The sequence below is a fragment of the Frankliniella occidentalis genome, unplaced genomic scaffold (genome assembly GCF_000697945.3).
Source record: "Frankliniella occidentalis isolate FOCC.00 unplaced genomic scaffold, Focc_3.1 Scaffold40, whole genome shotgun sequence".
NCBI lineage: Eukaryota > Metazoa > Arthropoda > Insecta > Thysanoptera > Thripidae > Frankliniella > Frankliniella occidentalis.
In genome coordinates this window covers 889,931-908,463 of record NW_026267170.1, presented here as the reverse complement: position 1 = coordinate 908,463, position 18,533 = coordinate 889,931, and the positions used below count along the sequence as shown (strand labels likewise).

Below are 18,533 nucleotides of genomic sequence, written 5' to 3'. Positions count from 1 at the left end.
TTTCCACTCCACTCCATCAGGGCGGCGGCGTGTTGTAGCAGGAATTACGCCAAGAGCTCTGCATAAAATGAGGCGCCAGGGCAAGATGGGCCGGGCAGGCTTCTTTGCACCCCGCCCGGCGGCCACCCGCCCCTGGAGAGCAGTAAACTAACGCCGCGGCGGGGCCTCCCGAGCGCGGCCGATGGCACCGCGCCCGTCCTCCTGGGGGACGTGTCGGAGGCCGTGGAGGAGTGTCGTGGGGGCCTCAAAGTGGCTTTCAATGCTGGAGTGCAGCGGCCGGCGGCAGCGGCGGCACACTCCAGTGCACTCTAGGCGCGCGGGGCGCGGGGCGCGAGAGTCTCCCGGGGAAGGACTCTTCCGGGCGGGGAATATTGGGGGAAGAAAGGTCGACCGGCAGCAGGACAACGGACACCCACAGCCAGCGGCAGGTCTCTCGTTTCAGGTAGACTACAGACGCAGCGTCGCACGCGCTCCGAGACCGTTCCTCATCGACCTTCCACCGCCGAGCACGGTGCGGACACGGTTGAAATGCGTCGCCGAAGAAGCGCCTTTCGACCAGAACGCCCTCACCTCACTCCCGTCAACCTATTAAGGGCCCAATGGGGTCGCCAAGCGCAGTCGCTGCGGGCGGGGCGGAGCTCGCCCGCCCTGCCAAGAGACGATCGGCGACGTCGTCGTCCCCCGCCCGCGGCTGGGAGAGGGCGTTCTGCTTGTACAGCGGCGTGGCGTGGCGTGGCGTAGCGCACCGTTATGGTGGGGTCGTTGGGCGCCATCGGCATTTATGCGCGATAGCGTGATGCGTTTGGGTTCGGGGTGGGCGGCCCACTGGGCGGGGCGGGCGGCGCTCGGGGGCCCTGTTGCGGAGCCCCAGACCAGGACCAGACCGACGACGTGCAGGGGTAAAAGTATTATTGAAAAGCATCCGGCTGGGAGGGGGAGACGGATGCCCTGGCAGATAAGGGACCCCGAGAAAGCAAGCATTCCAGCCCAACAGCGCATGAGGTGCGGTGCGCGGGGTGTATGTGTGTGTACGCCCCCGTGCTGGGACGGGGCGCAGCAGTGGGGCAGGGCGGACTGAGGTGAACCCCCTGACACATGGTACATGCTCCCTGCGCCGGGGATGCGTCTCGCCCGCCATGGGCACGCCCCCCCCCCCCCACCTAACGAAGCAGCAATGAGGGCACGACACCACACCGGCCAGACACCACGGCCAGCAGCCGGACCCTCCCGGGCCCCGGCCCCGGGTTCGCCCCTGCAGAGAGGCTGACCTATTTAACAAAGTTCATAGACGGCAACTCCCGACACTCCCACTCGTCGATATAATTACCACGGCTGCGCCTCAAGTTTCCCCGCCCAGGGTCGCAGTGACCCGCTTTTCCCGACACGCCCATCCCCGCGACACCTGTGGCGTTGCGGGCGACATTTTTCCGCCGAGGAAGGTGTGAGACGGCGGGTTGCGGGGTGCCATGAGGGTAGGGTGGCAAGGCAAGGAACAGGCTAGCCAGGGCCGAGACAGGTTGTCGCGGGCTGCTGCTGCTGGACCGCTTCCAACGTGTCGCTACAAGGCAGGGGTTGCGCGACACTTTAGCTTTAGGCTAGGCGAGGACGCGCGGCGGGGTGCGGTGCACTGCTAAAGGTGCAACGTAGTCGGTGCACTTAGTGGTTGGAAACGATGCTGGGAAATGCTCCGGTTTTATTAATTATTGTAAAGCTGTAGTTGTAGAGGAGTAGTCGGTGGTCGGGCCACGGCGCCTTATGGCGCGCGAGTAGGCAACCCGCTCGCATCCGCGTACGCCTGTTGCCTACTCGCTCGAGATAAGGCGCTATGGTACGGGGGGAGGAGGCACGCACACCCAGCCGCCTACGCGTCTGCGTGCCGTACAGTATATCTGAAAGATCCGAAGAAACTTGTTCTCCAAGCTGTCGGCCTTTTCATATTGATGATTGTAGTGTAGGTGCCTTGACGAACTCTTCAGGAGCCTTAAATAAAGTGCTGCTGAACAATTTCCATTTTCCGTGGGGCCATTTTCCTGTTGTCAAAGGCAGGCCTTACTTTCGAGGAGGAGGGGGGGGGTCTCAATTTTCACCAAAGGCATATGATAATTTTGGGTCGGACGGTACTACGACATCATTAGGTTGGTGCCCACCATAGAGTCTTCGAAAGGGAAAAAACGCACAGCCAAAAATTAACAACGCATGCGGGGTATTGTGCCCCTTGGTTGCACCCGGGAAGATTTTCGAAACATGTGCAGATTAGGAAGGATTGTTGTAAAAGATTTCGACGGATTCTAAAGATTCGGAAAAAATTGAAGGAATTAGAGGAGATTGGTGAGGATTGGGGTAAGATTGGAAGGTATTCCCAAGGATTTGGAGAACAATTTGAATGGTTTGGAGACGAATTTTGCCAGGATTAAATTTATTGGTATGGTCGGCTGGGTTCGATGATGGGATTGGTGCAGATAGTTCAGTATTAGACAGAATTAGGGCGAGATTGGGGACATCGTGACGATGATTCAAGGAAAATTAGGGACATTTTTAAGGGGCTTTGAATTTGCGGGATTTGGCGGATAGGAAAGATATGGGTGTATTTTGGATTGGAAGCGATTTGAAAAGATTCGGAGGGATTTGAGGAGGTTGCATTGAAAAGGTATTTCTCTAGTGCGTAGGAGTTATGTACCCTTCTCCCATGAGGCTAAATTTCACTCTGTTTGCCAACCCTGCTAACGATAGGGCACCGCGATTGCAGTCCACCCTGCTACGTCGTTACAGTATTTGATCATATCCAAGGAGAACATTTTAGGTGGCCATAGTCCTGTCCGAAATCCGAAGGTGGTAGAGGAATACGAGGTTGACTGAACACGTTAAAAACGCCACCAGCAGGCCAGGCAGGCAGGTCAGGCCCCTGCTGAAGGAAGTTGCCGGCACAGCATATTGGCGCTGGCAACCCTGATGAAACTGCTGGATAGATTCAGAACAAGAGGATGCGTTTTGGATAAGCTAGCCAAAATCGTTTCCTAATATGCTCGTAAGTAGAACTCCACCAGCTTTCAACTTTTCACTATTGAAGCCCCCAAAGTTCCCACCATTTCCTACCCAGACAGCTTAGAACGCCTACCGTGTAGTTTTACTGATATTTACAGCTATTAAACGACAATATCCCAGTCTACGACAGCTGTTAAAACCTATCACACTACCATACCGCATGCAGGCGTTTGGAGGCGTTGCCTACTCTAAACAGGGCCCGAAGGCGCCGAAGTGAGAGACGGTTAGCTAGCCCACCTACACGGCTGCACGGCTACAATTTAAATAATACTAAATACTCTGGGGTCCGTGGGCCAGCCAGTATTAAACGGCTCTTGCGGAGACTTCACGATACCATTAATTGTTGTACTCGTATAGCTAGACAAGGCCCTAAAATCCACTGCCTCTGACTACAATAACGTATTCACGTGCACAAAACACAGCAATAAAACGCCACCGAGCGCCACGATTCGCCTACAGTATAACCTCTACATATACATGATGACACTCACCTAATCTGTTGTCTACGGGTCGTCGGCCACGATGGTCACCGTCCTCCCGCCCGGGCCCGGGGGCGGCGGTCCAAGCGCCGAGCGCTACATGCCAACAAGGTAATCCTCTCGGGGGCGGCACTCACGACACTCGTCTAGCGACACGACCGGTGGCGCTGGGCGCAGAGCGCGGCTGGCCTGGGTGCTGCTGGGGGGTTGTGTTGCCGGCACCACGCTCTGAGCGCCACTGCGCGGCCCGAAGACCGCCGCGCCTCCGGCTGCTCGCCACCCCACCACCACCCCAACCAGCCCCCCCACCCCTCCGTCGCTCTGTTGCGCCGCGGAGCCACCCCGCCGTTGCATGCGCCCTGCAACACAAAACAAAATGATATAATTGGCAATTAAATTAAGCGAGACGGCCATCAGGACGCGGCAACCACGCAGGTCTGGGGCGTGACCTGGTCCTGGCGGCCCCGGGCCGGGTGGGGCACCAAGCGCAAGCGGGGCAGGCTGAGGGGGGAGGGGATGGGAATCATCCACAAGCTGCTGCGGCCTGAATAGCAAAGGCCAGCAGAGAAGAAAATAAGCGAAAGCAAATTTAAAAACTGCTGCTGAGCCTGTATTAGCCCCGTTGGTCATCCCCTGCTCTCGCCCTGCGCCGCTGCCCAACTCCAAGTGACCTGGAAGGATTACAGCCGGAGATCAAAGGCCTGGGGCCGAGGAGGGGGTACATACCTTGAGGATTTCACAGTCGGCCGGACGTTGTTGGGCACCGGGAGAAGGCCAGCCGACAGACGAGCATAGCCGCCTGCAAGGGCAAGGACGTCCATGTTCGTCCAGCTGCTGGCGACGCGGGGCTCGGACCAGCCTCCAAGGGACCACCAACGAGTCAGAAACCTTGCATACGAACTCGAAGCCCCGCAGATCTGTAACTACGATATAATAACCTGTGTACAGAGTACAGAGAAATTGTATACTGTACATACACTTTTAATGAATTTCGTCTCGATAATGATTTGTCACGCATAATTCGTAATGGAAAATGCCAAGTATTATGCGTCGATTTCGGGTACAAACTAGTGGTTCGGAATCAACCTATTCATAACATCACTGTTAAATGGATTAGATTTATTGTGTTAAAGTTTGTTTTAAAAATTCTACCGTCCGGAATCGTTCTTTCAGAATAACAACCGAGTTACAAGATGTTGGTTATTTAACATGTTCCCTGCGTTCCCTGCATGACCACTTTGTGTTCACGCTCCCATGTAAAATCATAGGCATTAAAGATGAGCCGCAGCGAACGTGTTAACGAATGTAATCGTTACTTTAAAACTACGAAGACTGTGTAAAAAAACAGGAAATTTTTCGTCGAATCACGAGATTATTTCTAGCGTACGTGGGTGGTCTTTATGCATGCATACTTTTCATACTCCGTTGTACTTGCAAGTGTTCAAATCGGAAGGTGTACACTTGCAAGTGTGCAACTTCTCTGTTTAACACTTCCTTAAATTGCACGCTCCATGTGTATAGAAAAAAATCAATAGAGGAGAAGCACACCTACTTAGTTGGATAGTAGCAAGTATTCAACTTGCTATTGCACCCTTAAATCAGTGTACGAATTTGTATAGGCGTTTTTACAAAATGATGTTATGCCACCGTAAAAAGGCACTTATATTTTATATATGACAAAGCAAAGTTTTGAGGTGTAATAACGATGCATACTGCCTTAGTAATAGTTCGCAGACTTTTGCTGGAGTGATTCTTCCCTAACTAACGCTCACCAAACACGTTTCAGCCCAGCAAACTGGTACAGACCGGGTTAAAAGGCAAAAGCAACAGCGGAATTGAAACATAAAACAGAGAACACATGAGTCATACTTCTGTCTTGCGCGGGTGCATTGCATGGGCATGGCGGCGCTGGTGGCGCTGGCGCAGAACTGCAGCGGAAGAGCAGGCAGCTCAGCTGCAAAACGGCAGTCATGAGGGAGAGGAGGGGGTAATCGCACATCAGGGCTGTAGTGAGCGCCGCGGGGGTGGCGGGACACAATGCAAAGGGGAGCCGGGCGCGCTGGCGGTGTGTGGTGTGAGCGCCGCCCTAGCGCGTCCTCCCGCATCCACCCCGCCCCTGCAATGGGCGTAGCCGGCAGAGGTAGGGGGAGGGGCGGGCACCGAGGCAACCTGGATCCAGGTTGAGTGGCGACGCGACAGCACGGCGGGGTAGGGTAGGGTGGGGTGGCGGGGGAGAGAAGGGCCAAAGTATAGTAGTGGGGAAGGCGTACTACGAGCAGGAGAGGGGCAGGGTGGGTGGCAGGAGGAAAGGGCGGCAGAAATTGCCTCGCGGCGCGTCAAGTAATTTGTACTCGTCTCCCAACAAGGGTGAGGAGCGAGACTGATGGCGCCCAGGTCCCAGACACATCGTTTGGGGTGGCGCGGGGTGGGGTGGGGCAGGGTGAGGCGTGGCGGGGTGCGGCGGCGTGGTCCAGGACAGCACAGGCAGGTGAGCCGGCGACGACGGTGCCCCGAGGGCCGCGAAAAGGCTCAACCACAACGGCACAAGCATTGCGCGCACAGCCTGCGTATCGGCCAGTGGTGGTGGGGTAGGGCTGGTGAGGTAGGGCTGTGGGGTAGGGCTGTGGGGTAGGACTGGTGGGGGTGGTCGGGAGGGTTGCGTGGCGGAGGGGTGTGTGGTGCAGGACGTGGCGGGGCGTGCGTGCCGAGCGCGCGGTGCAGCGAGCGCGAGGCCCCTGGGACCACCGCCACCGCCGGCTGCAGCACTGATCAATAGAGACTTGCCGGCATCACACCGGAAGGGGTATAGGGGAATAAAGAGAGGGGAGGGAGGTTAACTGTGCCCCCGGGGACACACCTGGGGACACGGAGGGGGTGAGTGCATGCGGTAAGCCCCTCGACCGGCAGAGCTGCGCGCATCATATGACCCCGGCTGACCCCTGCTCCGGGCAAACAAGCGACCCCCGTCGTCGGGGGCGGGGTAGGCGTGGTGTGGGGGAGGTCGGCCCACCCCTCGAACCCACCCCTCTGACCCCCTGGAGCAACACGCCGACGGGCATATGCATTCAGGGTCAGGAGAGAGGCGGAGGGTCAGCCATTGGCCGAGGGCTGACGACCGATAAGTTTCGAACATTTTGCTATTGAGGCGAACAGAAAGAAAAATAAATGAATATTTTCTGTACAGTAAAGCAGGTTACACTCCAACCACTTGGAGCTCCTCCACCGTGGAGTCTCCACGTGCGGGCCGCTAAGACGCTCCTCACGTACGGTATATGGGCGCCACGGGGCGGGGCGTCACACGACATAACTTCCACGAGGTGCCACGAGTCCGACTCCCAACAAACATCAGCCCACTGCTTTATTGATGCAAGAACAACAGGCAATTGCCTTGGCAAAGGGTAACTTCAGCAGGGCACAATCGATAGACACTAGTGGTGTCCAATGGTCGGTCGCTCGGCGCCGATGGGTGCCCATCGGGCGAGCGAGAGGGACGGAGCTACTGGCCGGCTAGCGCGTGCAAGAGAGACGGCAGACAGGTGGAGTGGGGGGTTGACCGACCATTGGACATCACTAATAGACACATTCCCCAGGACTGCTCGGCCGCCGGCGCCCACCCACCTCTCCCTCCCATCGGATTACAACTTGGTGCGTCGCGTGATGAGGCGGGGAGGGGCGAACCTCGAGGACCCAGTCGACGTGACACGCATCGCGTCACGCCGCGGAAAGGGAAAGACGCACCGAGTAATATTTTTTTTTCCTGAGCAGGGTACATAAATTCGTCTCCCTTTCTCCTTGAAGTGAAGAGTGAAATTTTTATAAGCTATGCTCACGAAAGGGTGAACTAGCGCACATTACAAAAGTTACAACCCAGAGACTATGGCACAATTAAACTGCAAAAATGACAGTGCTTGGAAAGTCACCTCTTGACCAAGAAAAGTTTCTAATTCGCTCGTACAATGAATAATAATAGCCCACTGCAAAATTGCCAGAGACCTTGTAAAATTACAGTGCTGGGCGCCACATAATTACTACTACTACTTGGAAATTACCACTTTTTTCTTACGAGATAACAAAAATATGGGAAAATTTACCAGTGACTTGTAGATTGACACCAAAATACGCTTCACAATGCCAAAGTGTGCAATACTGCACTTAAAAACTGTAAAACTATTACATGTAATTTTTTATTCCATGTAAAAGTACTAAAAAAAATTACAGTAACGTAAAATTAAAAAGTTTTGGCCAGGCAGCCAGATCCTGTAACGCGGTGCGCGATTTTTAACCCAGATGTCAGATGCATCTGGCGTCGTCCTCCTGTCACCGTCCCCGAAGGACCCGCGTCTGCTAAAACTTGCATGACACCTCCAGAAGGGAGAGGGCAGCGGGATGTATGTAAAACATTGAGCGCATCCGATCGATGTCCAAGCGGCCGGCGCTATCCACCATCATGGAAGATGGGGGGGAGGGGGTGTAACTTCTCCCCTCCAGACTGGAGGAAAAATCCAGCGGTTTATTTGGTGACAGAAAATGTTTTGGTGTAAGTTGCGATATTTGGGGATATTTTAAGAGGATTTTACAGCAGGTTAAGAGTTGGCGTGTGGGTAAGAAACTAAGGCTGTGTGGCCAGAGAGAAGTGGCTTTAGCGCAGCATCACTCCCCCGCTCAAGGGGAAAAGTTCGAGAAACCGAGTGGAGGTGGAGCGAGTTGCGAGGCGGTGGCGAGGTGTGGCAAACAGCGGCCACACAGGTTTAGCACCGCGTCCAAAGCAAGCGAGTTGAGATGGAGATTGGGCTCCTCTACCCTTCGCAAGCCCTGACCAGAGTAAGGAGAAGGTGTACTCACAGTGTACACAGTGTAGGCGTTACTCGGTAAAAGCACAATCAAAGTGAACACCGGTGAACACCGTTCATTGTATGTGGGCAATTAAACGAAATAAAGACTAGCTGAAAACTGAGGTAAAACGTCGTTGTCCATAGCACCGATCGAGTTTCGGCAATCCTCGCCGTGCACGGAGAAAAATAATTAGTTCATCCAACTCATACGTAGGTTGATATAGGAATCACTAACGCTGTTGGGTTGTGAGAACGAACTAATTCGTTGTCTCATCCAAGTGTTCGCTAATGCAACGCAAAATTCGTTGGAGCAGCGAACACATCGCTGAGAGAGCGAAGGCGATCGTTGATTCAACTAAAAACGCTTTCGTTCCAGCAATCAGATTTATTCACTTCGTCAACGATCTATTCGCTCTCACAACTAAGAATTCGTTCTACCAGCAAACGCTTGATTAAAACAACGGATATTTTGTTCCCACAACGAGTTCTTTTTGCAAGCTCCAAATCAACTCAAACATGGGTTGAAGCAACGAATTATTTTTTTCCGTGTGCATACAGAATTGAGGCATCAGTACATACATAGCCAAGGTGTGGGACACATTTCTTCGGGAGCCCCCCAAAAATAGTTGTACAACGAATTTGCAAGGTGACGAGTTAAAGAAGGCGCGAGTTGAGCGCAATAGTTCGCGAGATTGAGCTTTGCACGATTTTTCGGGATAGTTTTCGAGAATTGTGCGTGAGGAAGTGTACATTAAGTTGGTGGTGGAGAGGGGGGGGGGGCATCGTATTCCTACTGGTAGATGAATGGATACAAATTTTCTTATTTTTCGTCTACGGTCATTACACTCTTAGTTCCTAACGAACAGCAGTCTTCATATTGTGAAGAATTGGGTTAGTAATGTACAAAGGATCTAGAACTGCCATATTACAAAGAATTTCTTCGTATTACAAAGAGCACTACTTTCATAAGACACGTGCTCTTCGTATTCCTATTACGAAGCCAAACCCTTCGTAGTACAAAGAGTTTATTTGTATTCACTGTAAAAAAATGAAGTCGTAAATTTATAAAAATTTTGTGAACTCGAACTATAATCTAAGTTGTAAATTTACGAGAGCACCCTTTTTTTTACTCGCCAATAGATTTAAGTCGATACGTACTGCAAGCACAGCAATTTACTGGAACTTGGCGCCTGCGAGACTCGGGTAGGCCACCCCGCACTACACGTATGCACTACAAGCAAGATCTTGCATACCCATCAGGCGCTATGAGACCTTTCATCTTGCATTGGATAAACTTCGTAATTTCGTAACGGCAGATAACGGACGCAATTTTGGATGATCCAGCCAAAAGAAGGGCGACACTATAAGCTATATACTGATACATGAAGTGTTCAACTGGCGTGCACAAGCAAGTGGTCAACACATGTTGCACACTCGTAAGTGTTGGACAGGATATGTCAATACGCCGAAATTTTTAACAGTAAATTTGAACACTTTAATAGCTCCAATGATTCATAGCCAACCCTGATGTTGAACTTTTTAAGTGTTCAAATTTACTGTTAAACACTAAGTATTTAAATATCCAGTCAAACACTTGGAGGAGTGCAACATAATGTTGAGCACTTATACGTACACGCCAGTTGCAAACATCATTGATCAGTGTAGATTCCTTCGCCCAAATACATTTCGTATTGTACAAAATGTCAGCCTCTTTTTGTTTTTTCATGGGTAAGTTGTCGAAGAAAAACCCTCATACCAAAGTTGTGCTTTTTGCTGTCTCCCACCATTCAGGCACTCTAGGAAATTTCTGCTACTAAAATGACAAATAACTAGTGTTTTCCACCTGTTCAACGGTTCCGTGAGGGGTAACTCGGTAAGATAAGAGCTCTGTTTTGATCCAAAAAGTGCAGGAAGCAACACTCGCCGAAACCACGCACTATGGATCGAAATCACCGCTCGAAAGCAATGTGCCTTCGACCTGCAGCAGTCAGAAAAATTGCACCAAAATACACTAAATGTACACTGTGAGAAAAACTTGCAAGAATTACAGGAAAATTGTCCATGATGTGTGCGGTAAAATTACAATTGGAAATTGCAAAACTCCGTCCGTCTGTGTCGACCTGGAATTCATTGACGTGGTAAATTTGAGAATACAAAGAAATTTTTGATGTATTTATTTTTTAAAAATCGCCAGAAAGACACGAACGAAGACTAACTGCGAAACAAATTCCTTTGTAATGCGAAGAAATTCCTTCGTATACAAAAACCTACAGTCTTACAAAACCATCCAAATCCTTCGCATTATGAAACCCAATCCGTCACAAGATGTTATCAGTAATAGCAAGCGATGAAAAGATAGAAAAAAATTGAAAAAATACTGTTGAATTCCTGCTAAGCAATGCAGACGCTTTGCAAATTGCGAAAGGATTTATGGGTGGTTTGTAGACCACGAAGCTTTACTTTGCAATTATTTCGAAGCAGTACTTTGCTTGCTGCAGATACGTCTTTGCAAATGCAATGTAAATGCCTTTGAAGTCTACAAAACGTGCGTCGTAGGGAATTAACAGTGAGATATTTGCGACTGAGAACGGTAAACATTTGTCTACAATGAAATGAGTACAAACACGCCGTCACAGATTTTATCTTTGAAAAGTCATTCAACACTTAACAGCAACAGCCTCTTCCTTTCCATTGCGTTGTAGCAAATAATCAACATTGCCCTCTCACGAGCTGCAAATACCCCAAGCGCAGAGAGGCCCCTACCGTCGAGCAGCGCTACCCCGCGGCTTGGCGATACTCCCTAGCCCGAATATGCCAGGTCCCGGACAACACTGGCTTTACCAACCGCGAGGCCTCTGTTGGCCCAATAACCGAAACTACTAGGCAAATTTCCAGCTTATGGCTGAGCTCAGGTTTCTCACGCATTACGTTTCTATGAGATTTATATCTGTTTCATGGTGTGTCATACACCAAAGAAGCAGGGCGGGTTGTTGTAGAGGCGGCGAAATGAGAGGCCTTAATCATGGAAACTCGTTACATGACCCATCGGCGAAACTCAGTGGTTTGTGGTTCATGCCGGTTTAGGCGACAGTATCCGCCTTAGGGCCTGGCATTATTTAAAAGTTAAAATTTTAAGTATGCAAGTATGCAGGAGGGAGTGTGTACTTGGTCAAGAACACACTAAAAACCCAATACATTTATGCAGGAGATCACTTCCCGAGGTGTCAACTAATTGACAGTAATTATGAGGCTACGTTTTGAAAGAAACTAGAGCAGAAATTAAACATAAGCTCCTTACTTAAACATTCAAATGAGTACGTATACTTGCAGGTATAAATAAATAGATAGAATTAAAGATGCAAACATTTCACTTGATTCAAAACATTTGGTTCGCTCGGCAAAATAACGAAATTTCTCAAAATAAACGTTTGTAATAATACATGTACGTTGTAAAAAGAAAAAGTTAAACACTGACAGCAAAGAAATTTAATTGCTGAAATGCTCACTTAAAAATATATACCTCACACCAAATGGTATGAGGCAAACATACCTCACACCTGAGTTTCCAGAGTGGGAATCACAAAGTGCATTTTATCAAACGGAAAAGTGTGAAAGTACCACATCCAGCCAGAATTGCAGTGTTCGCGTATTTTAATGAGGTAAATGCAACGAAACGCCACATTTTAAAGAAAGAAGAAAACGGTGTTTTTTTTTGTTGTTTTTTTTTGGGGGGGGGTCTCAACTATCAAGAGTGGTCGATGCGTGATTGGGTTAATTGTGAAAATGGTGATGAACGGTGCGGGCAGTTTATCACAAATGTGCCCCAGAACATCGTCGGCGTCGCGAGAGGGGCTCGGTTGGGGATAGCTGGCATTCAGTAATAATGCAACACGTTCCACCGCCGCCCGGGTCCGTTTGACAGGTTGCGTGCGGCCGCGCCTGGCAGACCTCCGCCTGGCCTCTTAGCGGAGTGGCAAGGCCTCCGCCGGGCCTCCGCCGATTTACTTGCCCTTTCTCCATTTCCACTCCTCTTTTCACTACGAAATAAAATGGGGGGGGGGGGATTCCAAAAGCAGACGGGGCGCCAAAAACACAAGTGCCATAAGGTACTCGAAAGGTTTGCTGCAGCAAAAGGAGAAGAAAGACTGTCACAGACCGACGGCCAAGCGCCCCGGGAGCGCCGCCGGTCCGGGGCCGCCACCCGCCCGCACCCGCTCACCCTCGCTCAGTTTCGAACTTGGGATAGTCTTCAACAAGGATTCAACAAGGATTCCACTTGGGTCTCTGGCCAGACATAAGTAGCTCGGCGCATTGGCGCATACGGCTCGCGAATATTTAATCTGAGTGGAGCCCGTGCATCATCCCACGCCCACGACAGGATGCTCAAAGCGTCGAGAAAAATGCCATAGAGCGATACGCTTCTGACTTACGTTTTCGATCTACTCCTTGCACATCCCGGCATTACCCTATTGGAAAATATTTGAAAGATTTCTTGTTCCCGAGGCAGGGGCAATAACTCTCGGAATCATGTGTACACCAGCCCGGGAATAAAAGGGAATCAACGAGAATCGCGACAGATATCAACGGGAATCAACGGGAATCAACGGGAATCCAGTGATTTCGGGAATCAGGTGTACACTCAAATTCGGAGTTATTGCCCGTCGCCTGTTCCAATGTGAAGTTTATCAAACACTCTCAGACCTGTACTGATTTATTTCTTAGTAAGTTTAAGAGGTTAAGCAGCAGCAATACTAACAAATGGATCGAAAGAAAAATCAGTAACAGAATGGGAGTGAACTTTTCACTGCACTGAAATCAAATAAGGCATTTTTTGTGACCACCTCATCCGATTTCAAATACTTGTCTTTGGTGTCTTTCAGAGTTGTACTCTGGAAACCCAAGCATGTACTTGAATGCAGTATCTCCTCCATACCTACATGTATGCAGGAGGTCCTCTTGGCAAGTATGCAGGAGGTTTAGTGTGTACTGGGTCAAGTACACACTAAATCTCCTGCATAAATGTATGGAGGTTTTAATGTATCCTTGACCAAGTACACACTACCTCCTGCATAATCTCTGAGTACACAGGATCTCCTGCAAATCGGGTATGCAGGAGATACTCCATTCATGTGCACACTTGGGTTTCCAGAGTATCCTGTGTTTTTGAGGGAATTTTAATAGAACTGCGGGTGAGATTACGAAAACGTGGAGAGGGGAGGGGGGCTGCCTTGGGGTTGTTGGTTCGGCTGAGCTGCTAGGAGGGGTAGGGGGGTAGGTAGGGAGTAGGGGTGTAGGGCAGAAACGGAAGGCAAGAGGGGATTGATCCCCGCTCCACCACCTCACGGGACGGGCGGGATGAAAAGTTAATGGTGTGGGAGCACACCTCACCTCGGTGTGCTCAGTCAGCTCCGCAAGCACGCCGAGGGTTTGGCCAGTGGTGCGCCGACACTCCCCATGGGCTCGTGGGCCAGGGCTTCAGCTAGGGCCAGCCGTCATGAGGCGCACCGCCTGCCTGCTTCTCGCCATGGGGCTCATCGCTGCCGGTTGTTATCCGCCTTGTGCTTTTCTTTCATACTCGGAAAATTTGCTGATGAAATTAATTCAAATTAAAATTTGTTTACTTTTGGCAGCGGGCGGCCTGCGCTGCTACGTGTGCAACTCTAAGGCAGACAGCCGGTGCGCGGATCCCATGCAAGTCGCGGAGGAAAGCGAGGACCAAAACGACGGCAAGCAGCAGCAGAGCGGTGGCGGCGGCGGCAGCAGCAACGGCGGTGGCAGCGGCGGGGGACGCTACGACGAGCAGCAGCAGGGGCTGCAGATGGTGGACTGCAAGGTGGCGCACAGCGTGCGGCAGGCCATGGACGCGGTGAGAACCAGGACAGGAGTCCTTCACCCCCACCCCCACAGATGTAACATAAGTGATGAGAAATGATCAGGTGAAATGATGCAGGTGTCGAATTTTCTATGAGCAACGCATAAAAAAGAACACAACAATATTTAGTGTGTTACCACAAGCTCCCAGCAAGCTCCCAGAACCACTCTCCTTGCTTGCCTTTCTCGGTCCTTCCTGAGATGCAAACATGTAGTGTAATAGTTTTAATCGCATTTAGTGCAGAGATGACGAAGTCCAGTACTGTAATGCGTCCTGGTTGTCGACTGACGCGCAGGTCAACGGGCTGCTCTCCCGGCTGGGCCAGAGGGCGCCGGGCGGCGGCGACGTCTGGGCGGCCGTGCGCGCGTCCAACCAGCTCACCTCCCAGACGGGGTCCTCGGGGTCGGGCGGGCTGCTGGGCCCGCGGGGCCAGACGGAGCAGCGCGACCAGCGCGACCAGCGCGGGCACAACGAGCAGGAGTCCAACGCCGCGTGCCACAAGGTGGACATGGAAGGTGAGTGCGCCGTCGTCCATTTCCCAGGACGACGGTCACCTCTCAGACCTCCTCCCTCCTGCGCAGTGGACGGCGAGATGGTGACGGACCGCGGGTGCGCCCCGGGACGCGTTTACGGCCAGGAGCCCTGCGACGCGCTCTCCGCCGCCCTGGGGGACACGGAGTTCTGCGAGCTCTGCGACGGCGACGGCTGCAACGCCGCCAGCCTGGCCAGAGCCTCGCTCAGCGTGGCGGCGGCCGTGTTCATGCTCCACGGCCTGCTCCTGCGGCACGGCGCCCGCCCATGAGGAGTAGTGGAGCCGACACGACGGGGCCGCCGCACCATCCTGCATGCCGCGCACTTTGTGACGATGCGGCGGTGTTCCGCAAAATGTCTCCACGTCCGCTTCAGCATGACGCCGCCGCGCAGCTAGGCCACCCAACGTGCGGCGGCCACGCCCACGCGGGCGCGCGTACTCCAAGCTGTACCCGCGGCAGGGCGGGCGCCGCACCTCACCTCGTTAGAGGCCCGCGGTGCGCGTAATTAGAGGACATCCTCTAACGCCTTTTCTTTCTGCGACCGCTTTCCAACCTGAACGCGCACACACACGCACTCACAAACACACTCTCACACACACACGGACTCACACACACGCACTCGCTACACTAAATATTTTTTTTAAAGATACGCACTGTTATGGTAACCCGCGATAATAGGCCGGTTTGTGTGACGGCGTGCGAACTCGCAACCCTCGTAACCAAGCGAAAGGACGGTTGTACCGCCAATAGCCGAGGCGATATAAGCAGGGGTTTCAGAGAGCAGACGACGCGCGTGCCGCAACGGTGGGACCTCTCGCTCGCACTCACGCTCGTCGCACTGGTTCCGTCTCTCTCGCTCCGGACCAGAGTGGCCCGCGGGCCGCGTCTCAGAGCTGAGACCTGTGCGATAGGGCAGCGATTCGCAGCCTCCCACGCCGAGACGCCCTGAAACCTTCGGTGAAAGTACATCATATCAGCGCCTGGTGCGTATAAGCCCGGGCCGGCTGGTCGTGCAACCCGACGCCGCCAGTGAGCGTCGCATTACCCGAAAGCCTCCCCCGACATGGGGGCGGGCTTGAGCCGGGCTTGAGCCGGCCTGGAGGTGCCATGGCATGACAAGAGGACATAGCCCTGCACCGGCCCATCCCCGCCCGCCCCGCCGCGCCCGCCGCGCCCCGCCCACACCGCCGCCGCTGCCCAGGACGAGAAGGCGGCCGTGGCGCGGAGTGGCGCCGAGGCGGACGGGACCCGCGCCGCTACAGGGGCGGCCTGCAGTGCCAGCCCAGCCGCCAGCCCAGCCAGCAGCCAGTCGTCCGCAGAACGCCCAGCTCAGCTCAACCGCCGTCACCATGGACCGCACCGTGTTGCTCCTCCTCCAGGCCCTGTGCGCCGTGGCCCTCCTGGTCTCCGGTGAGTACTGCGCGCCACACAGTTTCACTACTCGCCTAGTCGAACTTTAGACAGTTTCTGGTTACATGTACGCCCACAGCTGGGCGAAAAAATGTCGCCCAGAATAATGGACGAACGTTCCCAGCCAACGTAGGTTTTGGTGACAATTCCATTGCGGTGATTCTGCCGGAAAATCGGCTTAAGCGACCAATAGCACAGGCCTAGGTCTAGCGGGTGGTTCCTTTGTCCGATTTTTGCAAATAACCCGACGGTAAATCAACAGTGTCCGGTGGGACATTTAGATCAGCGGGTAGCGATTCGAGTCCAAGAGTGTGCGTGATCCGTAACGGCGCCGCGCGAGTCAGAGGGAATAATGAAATCATGGAGCAGGCCGGCGATAAGGCGCGAGGGGCCGCGAGGGGGCCGCACCCCAAGGGCCCGGGGCGGGGGTTCGGTGACCGGCTGCCGTCCTCCCCCTCGGGTCAAACCCATGGCGTGCCGCCTCAGTCTGTGTCCGTGTGCGTCTGTAAGTGTGTGTGTGTGTGTGTGTGTGTGTGTGTGTGCGGACAGGTTCCAAGGATGCGCGTGTACGTGGCGAGTGTGTGTGTGAGTTGTTATTTGCCATTCTTTTGAGCCTGCCCGCCCCCGCCGACCAATAATGCCCCCCTGACAAACAAAGCGATATACATTTTGTCTTTGTAGTGGCGGGTGCGATGTCACCGTCACACAGCCTGTCGCAGGGGCAGTAGCAGCGAGGTTGTACCTTGTGTATCTTAGAATGCGCCTCAAAATGAAAACAAAAGTGTGCAACTGGCATCCACTTGGTAGTGTTCAACTCTATGGGCACACTCTTAGGTGTTGGGTTGGAAATTGAAATATGTACGTAAGTGTTCAGCAATAAATTTTAACTCTGTAGTCATAGCCAACACTGGAGTCACTAAGTGGTCGACTTTACTCTTTAGTATTCAAATATCCAGTCAAACGCTTAAAAGTGAGCACCGCCTGAACACTTGCACGTACACGCCAGTTGCACACTGTATTTACCAGTGCAGTGCAGTGTTGGGGCAACTGATCCACCTGAACGCACAAAAATGAATGAATCATCGGAACAGGAACACCCGATGGCGACGGCTGGATGCGAATTATGGGTGAATGAATGAATGAATGAATGAATGAATGAATGAATGAATGAGCTATTAAATATTTACAAATAAATGCAATAAAGAAACAATTACTGACTGGTTGACCTAATTAACTGGTGGTGGAGTTAGTTTTCGGCTTGTGAGACGTGTCGGCGTATTATCAAGGAAATCGCTGGTTGTAGGTTAGCGTCTTCCCCCGCGTCCAGTGAGGCCGTTGTGGTGCAGGTGTGTTGTTGTGCCCGGCCGAGCCCGGCCGCGCGCCCACTCCCGAAGCTAGGCCCGTCGCACCGCGGCCCGCGCTATTCTGGTCGTGGCCGAGCGTCCTCCCAGAGCTCGTCCACTATAGGTCCTGTCGTGGTCCTGACCGAGCCAACGGCGGGCGGGGCGTTCAGCCGCCGAGTAGCCTAAGTGCACTTTAGAAGTGCTCGTGTAGAGTTGATGTTCAGGAGGAGTGGTTGGGGCCGTGTGAGTAAAGGTGAAGACGGGGCGATGTTTGGTGGGCTACAGGCGCATGTTGCCCACTTTTAGGCGTCACGGGCGGCCAGGCTGTCAGCCGCCCCGGGCGCTGCTCCGCGTGCTGGGCACTGGCGGGCACACGGCAGGCACGGCAGGCGCGGCAGGCACCGCGCCCATCTCCCGTGGGCGTGGGCGCGAGCGGGGCCCCGTCGGGGCACGGCAGAGCGCGCTCAAAGTGCTGGCGCTGCTCGCGCCTACCAGGACCAGAGCCTCCGGTGCCTCGCCGTGCCCCTCCGGACCTGTCGTGCCTACCATTCATAACACAGACGGCGCCCTGTCGCCACGCAGCTACGTGTAGGAAACGACTGCAATTACATATTCTCATTGTGCCAGCCCGAGTCACTGCAGCCGTTAGCCCGGCCCTCCGCCCCACAGGGGAGGGGGGCAGGAGAAAGGGGAGGCGGGCGCAGGAAACGGCAGCTTACTCGCGGGAGCCCCGGCCCGGCCCGCCGCCGGCCAGGTGCCGCACTGTCTCTGCTGCCCGGCCCGGCCCCGCTCGGCTGCAGCAGGGCAGAGCAGGGCACGCGCATGCGGGGGCGTGGTGGCCCGCGTCAATGAAGTTAAACCGCGTGTGTGATTCACTCCGGGGGAGAGAGAGCGGGGCAGACGGCCTCAAGTGCCCCAATCGAGAGGGGGCCAGACAGAGAGGGAGGCGCGCTGGCCGCCGCGCCGGCCGCGCACACATGCGTGACATGCGGGCGTATGTCGCGTGCTGCGCGTGCCGACCG

General features: G+C 53.5%; 3 protein-coding genes across 3 annotated transcripts in view; 1 reads left to right on the top strand and 2 right to left on the bottom strand.

Annotated features, from left to right (window-relative positions):
* The window catches only part of LOC113209455 (uncharacterized), a 132,512-nt gene extending 128,708 nt beyond the window's left edge, over positions 1-3,804 (bottom strand). Inside the window, exon 1 of the mRNA XM_052266577.1 lies at positions 3,534-3,804. The gene's annotated coding sequence lies outside the window, so the exon portion shown is untranslated. The remainder of the gene's footprint in view (positions 1-3,533) is intronic.
* The window catches only part of LOC127749223 (uncharacterized), a 93,898-nt gene that overhangs the window by 70,214 nt on the left and 5,151 nt on the right, over positions 1-18,533 (bottom strand). The window contains exons 2-3 of the mRNA XM_052266545.1: positions 4,248-4,444; positions 3,819-3,880 (exon numbers count right to left, since the gene is read on the bottom strand). Coding sequence (XP_052122505.1) covers positions 3,819-3,880; positions 4,248-4,444 — 259 coding nt within the window. The remainder of the gene's footprint in view (positions 1-3,818; positions 3,881-4,247; positions 4,445-18,533) is intronic.
* LOC113214925 (uncharacterized) lies at positions 13,769-16,155 on the top strand. The gene is made up of 4 exons (XM_026434439.2): positions 13,769-13,896; positions 13,984-14,219; positions 14,521-14,740; positions 14,807-16,155. The coding sequence occupies exons 1-4, from the start codon at positions 13,848-13,850 to the stop codon at positions 15,025-15,027; spliced, it is 726 nt and encodes a 241-aa protein (XP_026290224.1). The 5' UTR covers positions 13,769-13,847; the 3' UTR covers positions 15,028-16,155.

Bases quoted from the DNA above. Each gene is read 5' to 3' on its own strand.
- LOC113214925 (XM_026434439.2), top strand. From the start codon at position 13,848: ATGAGGCGCACCGCCTGCCTGCTTCTCGCCATGGGGCTCATCGCTGCC. The intron at 13,897-13,983 runs GTTGTTATCCGC...TACTTTTGGCAG, and splicing joins CATGGGGCTCATCGCTGCCG to CGGGCGGCCTGCGCTGCTAC. The intron at 14,741-14,806 runs GTGAGTGCGCCG...CCTCCTGCGCAG, and splicing joins CCACAAGGTGGACATGGAAG to TGGACGGCGAGATGGTGACG.